The sequence below is a fragment of the Cupressus sempervirens genome, chromosome 9, assembly GCF_028749045.1.
Source record: "Cupressus sempervirens isolate cs-2001-9-10 chromosome 9, ASM2874904v1, whole genome shotgun sequence".
Classification (NCBI taxonomy): Eukaryota; Viridiplantae; Streptophyta; class Pinopsida; order Cupressales; family Cupressaceae; genus Cupressus; species Cupressus sempervirens.
The window spans coordinates 685,348,330-685,366,454 of record NC_143126.1 but is presented as its reverse complement, the minus strand read 5'-3'; the positions used below and the strand labels follow the sequence as shown (position 1 = coordinate 685,366,454).

The following is an 18,125-nucleotide window of genomic DNA, read 5'->3' as shown; positions in this document are numbered from 1 at the left end:
ACTAGGTAGATTTTGTTCTTATAATATATAATATCATTCATTACCTTGTATCGATCATCCTGAAGTATACCATCCATAATCTGACATGCGTGAGTATTTTTGGAATACTCCACTAATAGTTGGGATCTCCAATCTGCTGAAATCTCGGAAATGGTACAGCACTCTACCACTGGGAGTCTTCAGGAAAGTGCATCAGCAACTATATTATTTTTCCCCTTGACATATTCAATGTCAAAATCGTATGCTTGGACCTTGCTGACCCATTTTTGTTGTCTTTCGTTCAGCTCCTTCTATTCCAAGAAGTAACGTAAACTATTATGATCAATCCTCACTGTAAATTTACTTTCCACCAAGTATTGTCTAAACTTGGCTAAGGCATGCATTATGGCCAGCATCTCCTTATCATATGTAGAATATAGTAACTCACTGCCCCTAAGTTTCTTGCTTTCAAAAGCATCTCCTTATCACATTGAAGCAACACATGACATTGTATTCAGTTCATAAATTCTTGTGTGTAAATCCCAAGGCAAGCTCTCTTATTTATAACCTCAAAGTGAGGGGAAGACGTTGGAATACGAGATGTGGGATAAAACAACAATTTTGTCCTGTAGTCACTTAAGTCACTTTATAAAATAAATGACTTTATAAACATTAAGTGACTTTATCAAAGAACCTTTAATTTAATAAATGATGAACTTAAGATAAATCTTTCGTGTGACTAGTAAGCATCCTAACTGTTGATGTCGTTAATCTATCCAGATGTGGAGATAGATTAACCCGACGCCATAACACTAGTGCGGAGAAGGGGACATGACATTTTGCCTCCAATACAATTGTGTTGAGACGACTCAAGAAGTTTGATAAGGCACTTTCTATCTTGGTAATCAACCTAAAGTGGTCCATGTAGAGGCAATCTAGCACAGCAAGGGTAGCCAAGATCAAACAAATGATCCTAAATTTGATTTGGGAGGGAACATGTTAGGCATATTCTCTTCAATTTCATGGAGCCCAAACAGATCATGACATTTTATACTGACATGAATAAGCTTTGTTTGCGTGAGGTATATGATGGCATTGACTCGATTGTTAAGAAGATGAAAATGATCAAAAATAGCAAGATCCTAAAAGGAAAAATAAATCAAAGAACTACACCAATGTAAAGAAATAAAACAAAATGATCCAACTACACCAAATCAATATAAAGAGATGAAACAAAATGATCCTTTGGTTGCATCTTCTTGTCTTTGAATTGTGTCCCAAATGTTATAGTTATCAACTCCTTTACGTTGTCACAAAATCTGACACATGTAGAGACTCTGAAGTTGCTCAAGTGATCATGAAATGTGGGGTAAGATGAGGGCTGAGCTCATGGGTTTGGCATGCTCCGGTGATTGCAGTCTTTATGCTCTTCACAACAAGTATATGGTTGATGCTCCTAACTGGTAGTACTTCCATGGGGAACATACACACCTACACCCTCTTGAGATCAAAAATTTATTACAAGTTTTATAAAAAAGAAAAAAACTTTTATCTTTTTTCTCTACATTCTAATTTTATAGTTTAATGTTTTGAATCTGTAACTCAACTCTCTAATTGTGTCTTAATAGTATGCTAATTCATCTCCATCTAAAAGGAATTGGAGTACACACTCCATCCACTCAATAAAGTACAATAGACCATACTAAAAAAAGGTAAGAGGACTTTGGTGTTTGTGCATTCAAAATTGCAGCTCCTTACAAAGAAAATGGCTACAACAAAGGGAGATGAGTAAGTAGGATAGCAAACCTAGAGAATATGGACTTGGATTCTTCCTCTACCACTTTGTTGCAACTTGCACTTGATGTCGATGATGACTACGAGCCACCTAGAGAACATGTGATCACTAGTTGCAATGTTAGTGTTAGTACTAGTGCTAGTGACACTATTTGTGGCTCTTTTAATTTACCACAACATAGATCATATAATATGGATGATGGTGGTGATGATAATTTTGATGAGCCATACGATATTTGATTAACGATGGCTTATTATTGCAACAAGACATTATTACTGTTTTTCTTTAAATTTCAATATAAAGCATGAGATTCGAGTTTATATGATATTCAACTATTTATATGGCAGTGTATTTTTGCTATGTTCAAAGTGGTCAAATAAGGCTTTGCCTATGTTCAAAGTGGTCAAATAAGGTTTTGCCTCTCTTGGGCGCATGTATCCTCGTATGCATATCCAATATGATGTGGATACACATCGAATACCGTACCTGCCCAAAAAGCATTGATTTTCCAACCTTTCTGGATACCACATAAAATCTTCCATAATTTAAATTTTTTTTAAATAGCATAAAATCTTCCTTAACTTAATTTTTAAAAATGATGTAAATAAGAACTGCCAAATGAGGAAGACATGCTATGTTTTTGTATTTTAGCAACCCCTTTTTTGGGCCATCTTCCAATGCAGTTCTACTATTTTTCACACATTGTAAATTGTTAAATTCTACAATTATTAACGTAGCAATCATGTGTCTATATTTCTGTGCGTATACCACACCCCTGGGACAAGTACCCACATACACAAGAACCGGGTATTCAGTGGAGATCATAATAGCTAAGTACCTTGTTTAAGATTTCTGATTTTGGTTTTGGGTTTTTTTTCGTGTATTAGCTTGTTGTTTATCAAGCTTAATCCAATACGTAATTAGTTTGAAACTTTGATACAATACTGATTAACTGTAAACTTTATCATTGTTCAAGTCAGAAGTTTATCATTTGCAATATCTCATTCTTATATGATTTATGATCTTATTGTTCATGTTTAGAGTCTACCTTCTTTGTTTTTCATCTAAACATTTAGCATTTATTATTATTACATGCATATTGAAAATCTGAAACAGAAAACTATACATTACATCTACAAACTTTGTCACTGTTCTTGTTTTGGAAAACCATTGTCATGACTCATATTTTTCAATTTTCTATAAAATATTAAATTATATTAAAAAAATTGGCGTACCCAAGGACCCCTGTCCCCTATTTAGACCCGTACCCATACCCTACCCAAGTACCCCCGTTCCCTAATATGTTATGTAATTACTCCCAAAATAATGATCTAATCCCAGCCATAGATTCGATGCAAGCCCAATCCAAGCTCCAAATATGAGCCAACAGGCTTCTTAGTTTCCACTGCCCCCTTGAGTTTTGCAGATATGTTTAATAAAAATCACTTCAAATATATCTCTTTAAGGTATTAAAAATAAAAGAGGTAAATATTAAGTCTTTAGGCTAATTACATAAAAAGACATACCCACAACTTAAAATCACTTCAGCTGTATAAAACAACCCTGCAGCTTAGAAATAGAATAGAGAATAAGCCAAAGACTAACAGTTACCCAATAATGCTCTAAGTCCTCTTCCTCTATGATAATCCAAGAAAACAACAGCCAATGCATAGTTAAAGCCTTATGGCTTGAGGTGGGATATTATAGTATAATGGACTAGAAACTCTGAAAATTTTCTCAACTGCTACCTGGAAGTCAAAAAAAAATTGCAAGATAATCAATACTAGGGAATATATAGGAAAGAACCCACAAAATTGGAAAAATTGCCCACTTTTTTCAATTAAACATGTTTTGAATTCATGTTTTCATAATTGTGTTGTTTCTTGGCCAGTATCTTATTTGACCTAGTTTGACAAGTTTACTGAATAAACTAGGTCCAACTAGCATGGAACAGGGAGTTGTTCCCATGTGCATTTACCACTACTATGCTTGGCATACCTCGTGTGCCCAAAAAGTTTTACTTCTTTGAAATGTTTTAGAGTTGATGACAAGATCATGGCAACCCTTATGCACAGTAGTAGTACTAGAAGGGGAAAGAAGAGGATGTAGAAGCAATTGGCTATTTTCTCACATTTGCTGATAGTTAGCATTGTTTTTATTTATAACTTTCCAGTAGTACAATGTATTGTTTTAACTTGGAAACATGAGACTTTTTATTTTGGTCATTTGAAGGACATATGACAAATATAGTATTTAAGTTATGATTAACTAATAATAAAAATAGAATTGTTGAAATGATAACCAATTGATATTTAATTATTAAACAAAGGGGAGGAATACTCCTTAAATAGAGATTACATGCAAAACTTCTGTAACACAAATGAAAGACCAAAAGAAACATTCTAAATAATAACTAACAACGACAATGAAAGGTATTAACTGAAAGAAAATTGTAGAAACATTACATAATTACTTTAACACCCTCCCTTAATGGTGATTCTACTAACTACACTACAGAAGACTTGACATAATCTATAGGTCATTTGGCAATGAATAAATAAAAAGTCGCCACCCTCTCTTCCAAATGCTATATGACATGAGACTATTGCTAAGACCCTCCCTGGTGTTAAAGATGTTGTGGATATGACCAAGTTTACCATAATCCTTCCAACCTGATGTTGGGTAACAAAATTATCCCGCCCTTTATCCAAAGACATTGAGATCAGCTTTAAAAGCTTCACAGTTCTGAAAAAACAACAATTTTGCCAAAAATCGTTGGCAAACACCCATGATTTTCTAAAATTATTGTAAAAAACTTTTGCAAAACACCATTCACTCTAGAAACCCTAGGAGCAACCCAAAACAAGCAGCAAGAAACCACGATTTTATCCCAAAAAAACTTCAAAAGAAAAGTTGTAAGACAGCACCATGATTTTGTGGAAAATCGTCAAAATCTCAATGTGATGCTGAAATCACACATTATTTTGTAAAACAAATCAGCAAAAACCTTTGTTTTGTGGCAAAACAATAAAACTCAATGAATGCAGAAATCTGGAGAAAACCAACAATGATTTTTTTGTGAAGAAAAAATCAGAAAATCCTTTATTTGATTTGCCCAAAAATAGTAACCCCACGAACAGAGAAATCTAGAGAGAACCCACCATGATTCTTTGAGGAAAATATTCAGAAAATCCTTCCATGACTTTTTTTGAAAAAAATCAAGAAACCCATCACAATGATTTTTTGTAAACAAAATCAAAAAGCCCTTTCCTGATTTTCTGTGAAAAAAATCAGAAAACCCTTCCATGATTTTTGTGGTAAAAAATCAGAGAACCCTCCGATGGCAAGAACCCGCGATTTTCGATGAAAAATTTTGCATGAAACCCTTGCAGATGTAAAAGAAAAGCTGCCAAAGCCACAATTTTTATTCTTCAAAAATTGTCATAAAACAAGAAATCATGATTTTTCAGGGAAAAAAATATTTAAAACCATTTAAAATATTTGGAAAACAAGTGCAAAAGATCACAGTTTTGTAGAAAACTGTGCAAATTTCAAACAGATACAAACTACAAGCTCCAATTCTCAAAAACCTCCACTCACAATTTGAAGCTAAATCTGAAAAATGGGAACTAAGAAACCCTTGATCTGTTCTGAAAACTTCATTAATATCAATAAATATCTTCTAAAAATTTCAAAGAAATTTCTAGATAAACCTCACAATTCTCCATAAAAAAATGTTTAAAACTTCTGGAAATACATTTCCAGTATTCAAACTACAAATTTTAAATAGTCGCCAAAAAAATAACCTATGGGCTTTGATACCATGAAATGATAACCGGTTGATACCTACATTAATGGGTTTGCACCATGAGCCCTCGCATCAGGTTTGGCTACGAACCCAATACAAGCTCATCTGTGGGTTCATGTTGGGTGCACGGGGTGCACACCCAGCACTGTGGATGTCCCCAAGTTTGCACACCCGCGAACCCGTGCACACCCACAATGCTAAGCGTGCACCCTATGAGCACCCAGAACGAACCCAGTGCACCACTAAGTACTTGAGCGAACCCACTAAGTACCCAGGTGAACCTGTGAGAACCCACGACCCAGATAAAGAAGTGTGCCCAAACTTGAGTAGAGAACTTTTTTTTTAATTTTATTCTATTCCTTACCGTAAAACGCCCTAAAAGAGGCCTTCATACACACTTTCATTTCATTTTTACCTCTCATTTTGCTCACTCATTATGAAGATCTACTTGTAGCCATTGAAAGTCTCATAAATGATTTTTTTATGATCCTTGTGATGATTGATGAATTCTCAACATTTAATCATGTTTCATGAACAACATTTCCATTTTGTAATTAACTAATTCAATCTAATGATTTTCGTTGGAATCCTGAACATAGATCAATGATCAAGCATTACAATTGTGGCGTCTTAAAATAGACACACTTCATTTTGAGACCTTTTAGCCCTCCTTAGTGTGGTTTTGGTCTCTTTTCTCCTCCATCCTTGCATCTCATGCTTCTTTATCATCCTTTGCCTTCCAATATGGTCTTCTAGGTGTTGCTTTGCCACCTTTTTGGTCACAACTCGTGGTAGGTCTGGTATTTTCCAATTTTATCTACACATCCTTTTGGGTCTTTTTGAGGCTTGTTTTCTCCCTCCCCTAGGTCAAGGTTGACCCAAGTCAACCTGGTCCAAGTCAAGGTCGACCTAGTCCAAGTCAAGGTCGACCTTGTCCCCAATGATTGTGGGGTTCGAAGCCCGAAAGGCCTCAAGTTTGCCAATTGATTTATTTTGTTTCCCAGTCGGCCCGAATTGTTTTCCCGCCCAAAAACTAGTATAAAAGGAGGCTTGGGGGCATAATTCTCACATCTCATCTTTACAAGACATCCACAAGCAAGCAAGGCATTCTTCTTCAAGCAAGCATCTTCAAGCATTCAAGTCTAAGCATCTCCTTCTTGCATCAAGCTTCTTCCTTCATGTTGTTAGTGGAGTTTGGCTCTAAGGAGAAGATCCATCATTCAAATCCATTCAAGTTCTTCTATTATTCATCCATGACATGTCACATACATTCCTATACATGAGGTTTTGGCTTCTTTGATTTCCTTACGGTCTCTTTGAGTCAAGGCTATTACATTTACATATTTGATCACACATCAAACGCAATTGCATCTATGGAGATAATTGTATCTTTTACTTGATATTATTCAGTCCTACTACATGCAAGCATTTCCTTTATCAATTATATTTCAATTCAAGGTTGATCCCTCAATCCAGGGCTTGACCAAGGTAAGCCCTCATCCACCAAACAACAAAAACCCTTCATTTTTTGTATGTAGGAGCAGGATAGCGGAATTGCGATTGTGGATCTAGACTTAAATCCCCGAGAGCTTTCAAGAGAAGTTGATTCGACTATGTTACAATGCCCCCAGTACACAATGACCTCGCGGAAACCTAACCGATCAAGTTACAACCAAGTCACCCTAGACCCTGTTGCTTTATCAAAAAAATTGTTTCTGGGTTTTGTTCGATTCGTCATTATATTTGGGAATCCACAGTCAGGTATTCGAAAACAAACCTAGATTTGTTGTTTTTAGGGCTTAAATACATCCTCCTTTGCGTATTTTAACGTGAGTCTTTCATATTTCATTTCCTTTTATACTTTGGTTTAAATCTATATCTTAATTGGGTTGTTTACTTACATTTAGAACCTAGATTAATTTCACTCTTCTCATTTAATCAATTAAATCAATTGCATCTTTGCATTTACAAATCTTTAATTAGATCTACATTGCATGAAAGAGGCTTGCTAGTGTACTTCCTTTATAGGACCTTGGTTTTGTATTGGCATCCCTTTATTACACTTGGGTTTCGCTAATCAAATCTAGGTTTTATTGAGAGTTATGCTTGGAAGCCCCTCTTTCTCTTCTATTTGAATGGCTTAGTGCACATAAAGTGGAGGCCTACATCCCATTAAAGTGTCCCCCATTTTCCCCTAAACATTTTGGTGAACCTGACATCTTACCCACTTCTCTTGGAGTTAGATCTTTTTCTCTTGAGATCTCTCTTTTTTTGCATCGGCTTCACCACTAAACATTTTGGTGAACCCAACTTCTTTACCTCTTCTTGTGGATTTTGGAGTTAGATCTTTTGATTTCCCTTATTGCCTTCTTTACATTAGATGTTTTATGGGTGTATCTAGATCTACTTTGTATGCTATTGTTTGCATTAGTGGTATTTAGATCTCATCATGCATTATTTTCATATAGATTGCATTTCATATATTTGCATTTTGAAAATTCAAAAAAAAAAATATTGCATCTAGTTCATTTTAGATTGCATTTTCTTTATAGTCATTGCATTTCTTTTTCAATGGGATTGTTATCTTTCTTTTCAAGTTATCTTCATGATCTTCAAGATATTCCATTTTATGCATATGATGATGCTTCAATATGTTCTTTTATTGAGGCTTATCTTTTTAAAGATGATGTCAATCAACCTTTAGTGATTCATGATATTCCTAACCTTGATAGTGCTACTATTTGGGATGAGCCCTTGGATAGGAATATTGACTACTCTCTTCCTCATGAAAATTCCTCATCTAATGTGTGCTTTCCTCCTTCCTTGGATGATTCTCCTATTTGGGATGAACCCTTAGAAAAGGACATTATTCCCTTGCTCATGAAGATGATAAGGTTATTGCTTCTGATCAACCACTTCTCTGCATTTCATTGATATTCCTTCCATAGATGAGGCTTTGATGAGTTATGTTTGTCCTTTCCTTAAGAGTGCCTTAGTGGTAGAGGACCACACCCTTGATGCTTCTTCTAATTTTGTTGACAAAGATGATTTTTATGACCATATTTTCACCAGTTCAAACTTAGCTCATAAGGATCCTACTCACATTGACTCTGTAAGTGGCTTCTCAACTCTTCAAGATTGGGAAACCCTAGATTTTACACCAACATTCTCCATTCTTGACTTTGTGCATCCGACACCTTTATTTGAGGAGTATATGCATATTGAGTGCTTCTCTTTAAATTTCCATCTAATTACACCTAATAGATCTTCATCCTTTTCAATTTACTTCTTATGTTATGTTTCATATGATTCACAATGCTGAATGGTGTCTTTTTCATGATCATTTTACTTGATAAATCCACATTCCTATTATGTTGCTCCTAGCTATGTAACAATGTTAGCCTATCTTTTGGGGGCTCATTGTTCTACTTTGAGAGTAACATAATAGTCATTTTCCTTGTCTTCCCACCTTGGGGGCAAGGGCTTTATTTCCTCTTTCTATCTATATCATAGGATCCATATTTCTCCCTTTGATGACTTGTTTTCATTCTATATGATGACATATTTTTTTGCATTCATTTATTGTGATTACTTGCAGACTAACATCCCAAGTGCAATCTTATGTTTGCTTGAAATCACATGAGGTTTAATGTGATTCTCTTCTCTTCTTTTTTCCAATATCCTTTATGAATTGGCATTCTCTTATAAATTTGATGTTTTCTCTTGCATGCATTTATTGTGTTATGTAGGGATTAGCGTCCTGTATAAAATCTTATGCTTGTAAGTGCATCTTTATTATAAAGAATTTCTCATTTAGGAAATATATTGGATTTTTTTCTCTCAAGGATACGTTATTCCTTTGTTATTCCTTTCGTAATAACTAAGAGGGCATAACATGGTATCCTTTCATCTTACTCCTCCATTTTTCTATAGATTGCATTCTTTTAATGTCCATTTTTATCTTTGGCTATGAAAAGCTTTGTTGCATGCAGGATTGTGTGTCTATGCCTAGCAAATGTCTTTTTATACCTTGGATTCTCATGTTTCTCATTTAGTAATTCATCTATAGTTAACTTCATCCGTGATACCTTTCCTTGCATCTTATGTTGTTAGAATTTGATATCCTATGATGTTTCTTCCTCTATGGTGTGATATTATTCTCTTTCTTGCTGGATATGGGATGTTTCAGTTTTGTGCACGTCTATTGGTTGTTTCTTACAACTCATCTTTATATCTTATGAGATTTTGTTATAGACTCCACCAAAGATTTCTCTTTCTTGCCTCACACTTGGGGGGCAACATTTTTTGTACATTATTTATCTCTCTTTGTCTAAGCATTAACTTTCCTTAGTACAGTGGCATTTGTTTATCATGCGATATTCTTTTCCTATAAGGAATGGTGTCTTGACAATGACTCTCTCTTATATACAAGAGGTACATGTCCTTGATCATCGCCTCTTCTTTATTTGCAAAGCTGTGTTCATTATAATCATTTTCCCTTACTTTGTGCTCTAAAGCTTGTCATCCTTCATCCAAGGCTCCCTATTCCACCTATACACAGGGTATTCAATAGGTGCATTCTTGATCTTCTTCCCCTCTTTTTGTCTCGAAGTTGGCATCTTTGTTCATGACACCTCTCTTGAAGGTAGATGTCTTGTCCACAAGATCTCTTCCTTACAAGGGTCTCTTCTCATAAGCGACATATCCTTTCATAATTTATCTATATTCTTAGCTTATAAGAGTAGGTTCTCTTTGCTAAGTTTATGGTACACATTGTTGATAGAGCATATCTCCTTGCTGCTAGAAGTAGTTATCCTTGATTCTCTTCCTTATGATGTCTATGGCTACATAGTCATCATAAGGAAAGGGGCATATATATGCCCTCCTTGTACATAGTTGACAACCATGGGGTAACTAATACGGATACACATGCATGCATAAACCATCGATGGGCACACAAGATTGACTACTAGGCACACAAACTCGTTAGACTATTTGATCCTAGTTTTTTTTTTTTTTTTCAAGATTGACTATCAGGCACACAAACCGGTTAGACCATTCAATCCTTACTTTTTGTGATTCACAGTAAGAAACATAAACCTTACTGGGCTAGATAATCTCTCTCTCTCTCTCTCTCTCTCTCTCTCTCTCTCTCTCTCTCTCTCTCTCTCTCTCTGATGTTGATGGGATAGGGTCATGACGAACGTAGTTCTTTATGGTGCTCAAGCCTTTCCTATGTGATCTCTTATGCTTTGTAGTAGCCTTCCAAATATGATATTAGTGGGTGAGGCATTTCTTAAACTGAGGTCTGTTTCACTAGTTGATTTGGGTTTTAGTTTGTGGGTTTTGATTTTATCTTTGTTTTCTTTTTGTTTTCCTTTTTGTTCTGTTTTGTTTTGTTTTCCTACTCTTACACATGGGAATGGAATTAGGAACCTAGGTTTGGAGGCTTATGTCCTTAAGCTTGGTGATGTTCTATCTTGTTTTAACATTGTCTTTCTTCTCTCCTTCCTTTATTGAGAGTATGACTTGCCTCATACTCTCGTTAAAGTGGGGGCTAAATGTATCTCTTAAAATGTAGGCACTTCATTTTGAGACTTTTTAGCCCTCCTTAGTGTGGTTTCGGTCTCTTTTCTCCTTCTTCCTTCCATCTAATGCTTCTTTATCATCACTCACCTTCTGATATGGTCTTCTAGGCATTATTTTGCAACCTTTTTGGTCACAACTCCTAGTAGGCTTTGTACTTTCCAATTTTATCTGCACATCCATATGGGCCTTTCTGAGGCATGTTTTCTCCGTCTCCTAGGTCAACCTTGTCCCCAGTGATTGCGGGGTTCGGGGCCGAAAGGCCTCGAGTTTGCCAATTGATTTATTTTGTACCCCGGTCAGCCCAAATTGTTTTCCCGCCTGAAAACTAGTATAAAAGGAGGTTTGGGGCTTCATTCTCACATCTCATCTTTACAAGACATCCACAAGCAAGCAAGCAATCAAGGCATTCTTCTTCAAGTAAGCATCTTCAAGTATTCAAGTCTAAGCATCTCCTTTTTGCATCAAGCTTCTTCCTTCAAGGTGGTAGTGGACTTTGGCTCTAAGGAGAAGATCCATCATTCCAATCCATTCAAGTTCTTCTATTATTCATCCATGGCATGTCACATACATTCCTATACAGGAAGTTTCGGTTTCTTTGATTTCCTTATGGTTTCTTTGAGTCAAGGCTATTCCATTTACATACTTGATCACATATTGAATGCAATTGCATCTATGGAGGTAATTGTATCTTTTACTTGATATTGTTCAGTCCTACTACATGCAAGTATTTCCTTTGTCAATTATATTTCAATTCAAGGTTGATTACTCAATCTAGGGCTTGACAAAGGCAAGCTCTCATCCACGAAACAACAAAAACCCTTCATTTTTTGTGTGTAGGAGCATGATAGATTGCAAATACAGAAATAACTTTCTAAGAGCTTTCTACAGGAGTTGGTTCGACTTTGTTACAATGCCCCTGGTACACGGTGACCTCGCAGAAACCTAACCGGTCAGGTTACAGCCAAGTCAACCTAGACCTTGTTGCTTTTCCAAAAAAAACAATTTCTGGGTTTTGTTCAATTTGTCATCTTCTTCAGGAATCCACAATCAAATATTCAGAAACAGGCCTGGATCTGTTGTTTTCAGGGCTTCAATACATCCTCCATTTGCACATTTTAAGGTGAGTCTTTCATATTTCATTTTGTTTCATACTTTTGGTTTAAATCTATATCTTAATTGAGTTGTTTACTTACATTTAGAACCTAGATCTATTTTACTCTTCTCATTTATTCAATTAAATCAATTGCATCTTTGCATTTACACATCTTTAATTAGATCTAAATTGCATGAAAGAGGCCTTGCTAGTGTACTTCTTTGATAGGACCTTGGTTTTGTATTGGCATCCCTTATTACACTTGGGTTTTGCTGATCAAATCTAGGTTTTATTGAGAGTTATGCTTGGAAGCCCCTCTTTCTCCTGTATTTGAATGGCTTAGTGCACATAAAGTGGAGGCCTACATCCCATTAAAGGACTTCCATTTTACTCCAAAACAATAATATGAAATGATTTAGTTTTACAATTCTGTATTTTTTTTTTGTTTTTTTGTATCTATAATGCATACATTTATACACACATGTGCCTTAAGTACCCAAACCCTTAAAACAATCACATACCCACATACTAGGTTCGCGTTCTCGAGATCCCGTCCCCAAACCCAAACAAGTAACTTAGATTGATATTGCATATTAAACAAACGAGAGAAATACTCCCTAAATAGAGGATACATGCAGACTATCTAAAACAGAAACAAAAGACTGAAAAAAAATTCTAAATAAGAACTACGTATGAAAACGAAAGATCCAAACTGAATGACCATTATAGAAACATTAACACTAATGTATATGCATTAATTTCAGTTTTTTGTGTAATTATGTTTAATTTTGTAGAGTGCTGCCAAGTTTTTGTTAAGTCCAAAGTCCAAGTCAAAACCTCATGCTGCCAAATAAGTGCCCAAGTCCAAGTTCAACAACTATGCTTACTGATAAGCATGTCTCAACTCACAAGCAAAGTTTGTACTTGTGGGTAGTGAGTGTCTATCAACTCACATACCGAGTGCACTACTTGTTTGTAGGGAATGTCTCAATTCACAAAAATAGACAGTTACGTGACTGAGGATCAGTACTGACTAATGATATCATGCAACAGGAATTTAAGAATGTGACCTATGAGTGTCTTCTAGTTGAATCAAGTCTTCAAAGTGATTTAATGGGGGGCTGTTGGAAATATTACATCACATAGTTGATAAGTCATAATTATTATGTCAGTTTAATTGTTAGAGTTAATAGTGAAGCTTCCCATAAGAAGCTAGATGGGGGAGGTTCTATCGCATTATTTACTTATAACTACATACATTCAACTCTTTGGCTGATCAATAGAACATCCAAGCATTACAGTTTTCGACACATAGCTTTTATAAATATCAAATATGTGGATGATAACTTCTAATGTATCCTGTGAAGATATTACATATTATAATTATTTTTGTATGTGAGAATTAAAGTTAATATTTTTCAAAACAAATTTAAATTAAGTGCGATGAATTTTAGCCTCACTGAATTTCAACCAGGTAACACAGCTAAGAGCCAATTTACAATGAAATAATGCATCTCATCATCTATACAGTTTTCAGGAGAATATGGAAATCTTACATGTCGAGGTTCCTTATGTATAACTCTGATTTGCTTAAACCCAATGAAAGGACGAAAAATATCTGCCATCAATGGTTAAGAAAACAAATTCAAACACGAAGTGAACTAAACTAAATACATTCTATATTCCTGAATAACTAAAACATACTAGAAGGGTAGACAAGCCATAAACGATAAATCATACGGCCATATGAAGGATACGAGCAACTTCTCTACGAGTACAATCAGGGGGAAGCCCCTCAACAAATATTGTATTTGTTGTTACATTAGGCCTAAGATTCTCAGGTAGCCTTGATGAAGCATCTGGCATTGAACTATCCAGCAAGCGCAAAGATGCATCTTTTCTTGAGGCATAATATTCTGAGCTTGCAGTCCTTCCAGCATAAGCAGGGTCCACACTTTGCCTCTGTGCCATCAGAACTGGATCTTCCAAGGCCGATGCCATCATCCGTGCTGATGCTGCAGCTCCGGTTACCCCACCCAAACTTGTTCCAGAACCACTTCCCAGACCAAAACTACCAGTTACCCCGCCTAAACCAACTCCAGAGCCACCAATCTCACTGGCATTTCGACCAGCAGCTCGATATGGAGACACCTACCATGAATTTGAACATGTTAGCTTTAGAGATAATTAGACAAGAGAAACAATTGAATTGTGAAACTAGAATACAGTTGTGCAAGGACAACTACCCCATCTCGTAGAGATTCAGGAGGATGACCTAGTGGGTCATGTGCCCTCCACACTGAATGACCAATTCTATCATCAAATTGTGAGTTTTCACGAGATAGGTAACCAGGAAGGTCACGAATAGCTGCCTGTGAGTTTTCACGGGGCAGATAACCAGGAAGGTCACGAACAGCTGGCTGCAAGCTTTCCTGAGGCAGATAACCAGGAAGGTCACGAACAGTATCACGAGGCAGATAGCCAGAAAGGTCACGAACAGCTGACTGTGAGCTTTCATGAGGCAGATAACCAGGAATATCACGACCAGCTGTCTCAAAAGGATTATATTCGGGAAAATCATGACGAGCGTCCAGTCCTCCAGTTTGTGGCAGACCACCTGTAACATCAAGAAATCAACAACAAAATTCATACGGGCTTAAAATGTAAACCCTTTTCTAGCAGAAAGTCAGACAGAGACACTACCAAAATATTCAATAATCCACGATCAATTCGTGAGAGTAATCACATTAGGAAGAAAAGTAAGAATGAAGTCACTTGTTTTAAAATATTGCATAGCTAAGTCACAAGTGTTCTACCCTACCTTTAAAGACATATCTCTAATGCTCATAGGTGCTATCGCATAGCAAAGTCACAAGTGTTCCACCCTTCCCTTTAAAGACATATCTCAAAGCAATCCAAAACCAAAGAAACAATACCAATGCTCAGAGGTGCACAAACAAGGAATAAAACTGGTAGTCTCCTAAAAGCAATAGGCGAAACTGAAGGAACATGCAAAGATCTGGTGGCAGGAGATTCAATTAGAGCGAAATAAAAGAGGAAAGGATTAAATCACCAAATGGGATCGGATAATAGCTAAATTAAAGCAACAATTCATTCCAATATATTATGCGCTTGATCTTCTAAATAAAATGCAAGGGTTGAAGCAAGGAGGAAGATTTGTTCAAGAGTATACTAAAGAGTTCTACCGAGTTCTCATTAGAACCGGCCATGCGGAAGCTGAAAGGAGAAAGTCGCCCATTAGCTTAATGGGTTAAGGCCAAGCATTCAAGAGGAGCTGAGTCTGGTTTGAATGACCAGTATTGAGGAGGCATACCAGTTTGCCCTAAGAGTTGAGGAAAAGTTGAACAAGAAGTCTGATAACAAGAATAGTGGATGATGTCGCGGTGGAATAGTCTTGATTGAAAACATGGGCATAATTTCATATGCCAAACTTTTTTCTTTGAATATGTACTTTTATATTAATATTAATGGAGAATAACTATTCATCAAAAAAACTTTGTTGCAGGCATGCACATTGTCATCTCATTTGTACAAATGCAAGTGTTCTTATATTGAAAAGGCTAAACTGAGAAAACAGATGTCTCACAAGACTTGGATGCCTGAAAAAATGTTTGTAAACATCCAGATTGACTCAATGCAGCTTAGTGAATGCCAAAGCCTTGTCCATTCTTGCCCATCACAATAAAATCTCCCCGCACCAAAGATATCCATTAAAAGAAAAGCCCATGCGCACTGCGCTGATGTATGTATTCATACTACTAACCCATAACTATAAGGTCATAGAAATTCTCTGGTTGATTATGCGATCACAGAGCCTAAATTGAAGTCCTAATCAGATGGCGCTGGATGTTTTCTTGAATCGCTCCAACAATGCGGCCAGGGAATCACTGTCTAGAATTAATAACAAGGAAAAATAGAAAAACAGATGTAACCGAAGACTGGCAAGCCTGAAAAGAAATTTGTAAACATCCAGATCTGCACCATGCAGCTTACTGAAGTTCAAAACCTTGTCCATCCTTGCCCATCACAATAGAATTGCCAGGAACCAAAGAGACCCATTAGAAGAAAAGTCGATGGGCACTGTGTTGAAGCATCTAAGAAACCTATCAACCCAAAAGATCATATAATTTATTTGGAATGCAAGGATGAAGAATTGATTAGGTGACCTTGAACATTAATTTTTTTATTTTATTGAGATGAGGTTGCTGAACCTGACCAAAATTACTGACCAAATTATATCATTACTCACTCCATGTAACCAAAAGCACAAGTTGAAGCCATATAGCTTAAGAACAATTACGAAGTTGCATTGAGCTTTTCCCTCGCCATCCTTTTATATACTCCGCCAAACTACAGTTGGAACCATCTCGATTCACAAAGATGGCGAGGCAAACCCTAATATCCTAAAATGATTGGGAAGGAGCTGGGATCTATAGATATAAAACAAAACCTATAAATTAGAAAGGACCTCAACCAATATTCGAACTATCATCCACCAATGAGTAACTGGAAATACCAAAGGTTAGAAAATTAGTTAAAGGGAGGGAACAAACGTGACATTAAGCAACACTCATTGCTGAAGTTAAAACCCAAACCTGGCACATAATCGAGTAGAAATAAAAAGGGCAATGTGTTTGGCCAACAGTGGTTGTAGAGAGTAGATTGTTTTTTCTCTATTTGTGTAATAATCGCTTGGTATGTAAGGTTTTGCTAGGTGAACCAGTGCTGCACCTCGACAATTCCCAATTGGCATCTCCATTCCCAATAGTAGTACATATTTTCATGCTTCAAGAAGAGGGCAAAATGTATACACGAGGGAAAACTACAGCGCTTAGAGGCTGGGAAATTTCCCAATGCAAAGGCTGTGTGATGGTAATTTGGGTGATGGCTATGGACATGGACTTTCCACCACCTAGCTTTGTCGATCGAGAGATTATATAGATTCAATGATGGGAATCATGCTTGCAAAGAAGGAACAGTTTGAAACCTCCTCACTGTGTTCATAAGACGTTTGATTTGTATATGTTTATTACAATATGTCTCTGAACTCGTAAAATATTTATCGGTAAAACATGTACGAAGCTCGGTTTTAGTGTTTGCCACCGTGAGACGTCTACCCACAAAAGCAGACCTCTTTTCAGCAATAGAAAAAGCCCAATTTAATCGACAACACAGACTGGAAATATAGTTTGTAGTTACAGGGAGTGGGTGATGAAGAGGAAACCATCTCACACCTGCACCCGCTAATCTCCAGTAAGGGTCCGCCATTGTGCCGCACCACAATCCGCTTCCAACGACAAAAAATTGCAGCAGCAACCCGGAACCTAATAATAAAATTTAGATATATCTGAACTTTGGCAGGTACCTACGATCGAAGGAATTTTTAGACCGGTTTTAGACGATTGACAGTTAATCGACCGATAGCCTACCGTGTTACGGTCACCCTACACACAAATAGAAAAAATTAATAATTTCACAAGATAAAAAAAATTAATAATAACGTTACTTACTAGAGGGTAATAAAATCTTACAACCAAACAATAAAATAGAAGAAATATATCTTACTATATAGTTTATATATTCGGTGGAAGGTTTTAAAATATGATAAATATGGTATTAAGTGTAAATAAAATAATAATAATAAATTATATAAAAAATAAGTAGATTTTCATTAAAGCTAAAAAAATATAGCTTTAAAAGTCTACAATACAAAGGTAAATTGTGACTTTCTTATATGGGAGGTCTTGGATTCAAGTCTACTCGAGTTTAACACATGCTTAAAATAATAATTAATATCCACAAATAATTATAATAAATAATAAAAACTCTAACTTCAACCG

General features: G+C 36.1%; 1 protein-coding gene across 1 annotated transcript in view; it reads right to left on the bottom strand.

Moving 5' to 3' along the window:
* Positions 1-17,599, bottom strand: part of LOC149540582 (uncharacterized) — a 101,806-nt gene extending 84,207 nt beyond the window's left edge. Inside the window, exons 1-4 of the mRNA XM_089801668.1 lie at positions 17,520-17,599; positions 14,511-14,881; positions 14,022-14,415; positions 13,821-13,882 (exon numbers count right to left, since the gene is read on the bottom strand). Of these exons, the coding sequence (XP_089657794.1) occupies positions 13,821-13,882; positions 14,022-14,415; positions 14,511-14,881; positions 17,520-17,553 (861 nt within the window). The 5' untranslated portion in view covers positions 17,554-17,599. The remainder of the gene's footprint in view (positions 1-13,820; positions 13,883-14,021; positions 14,416-14,510; positions 14,882-17,519) is intronic.
* Positions 17,600-18,125: the final 526 nt, after the last annotated feature.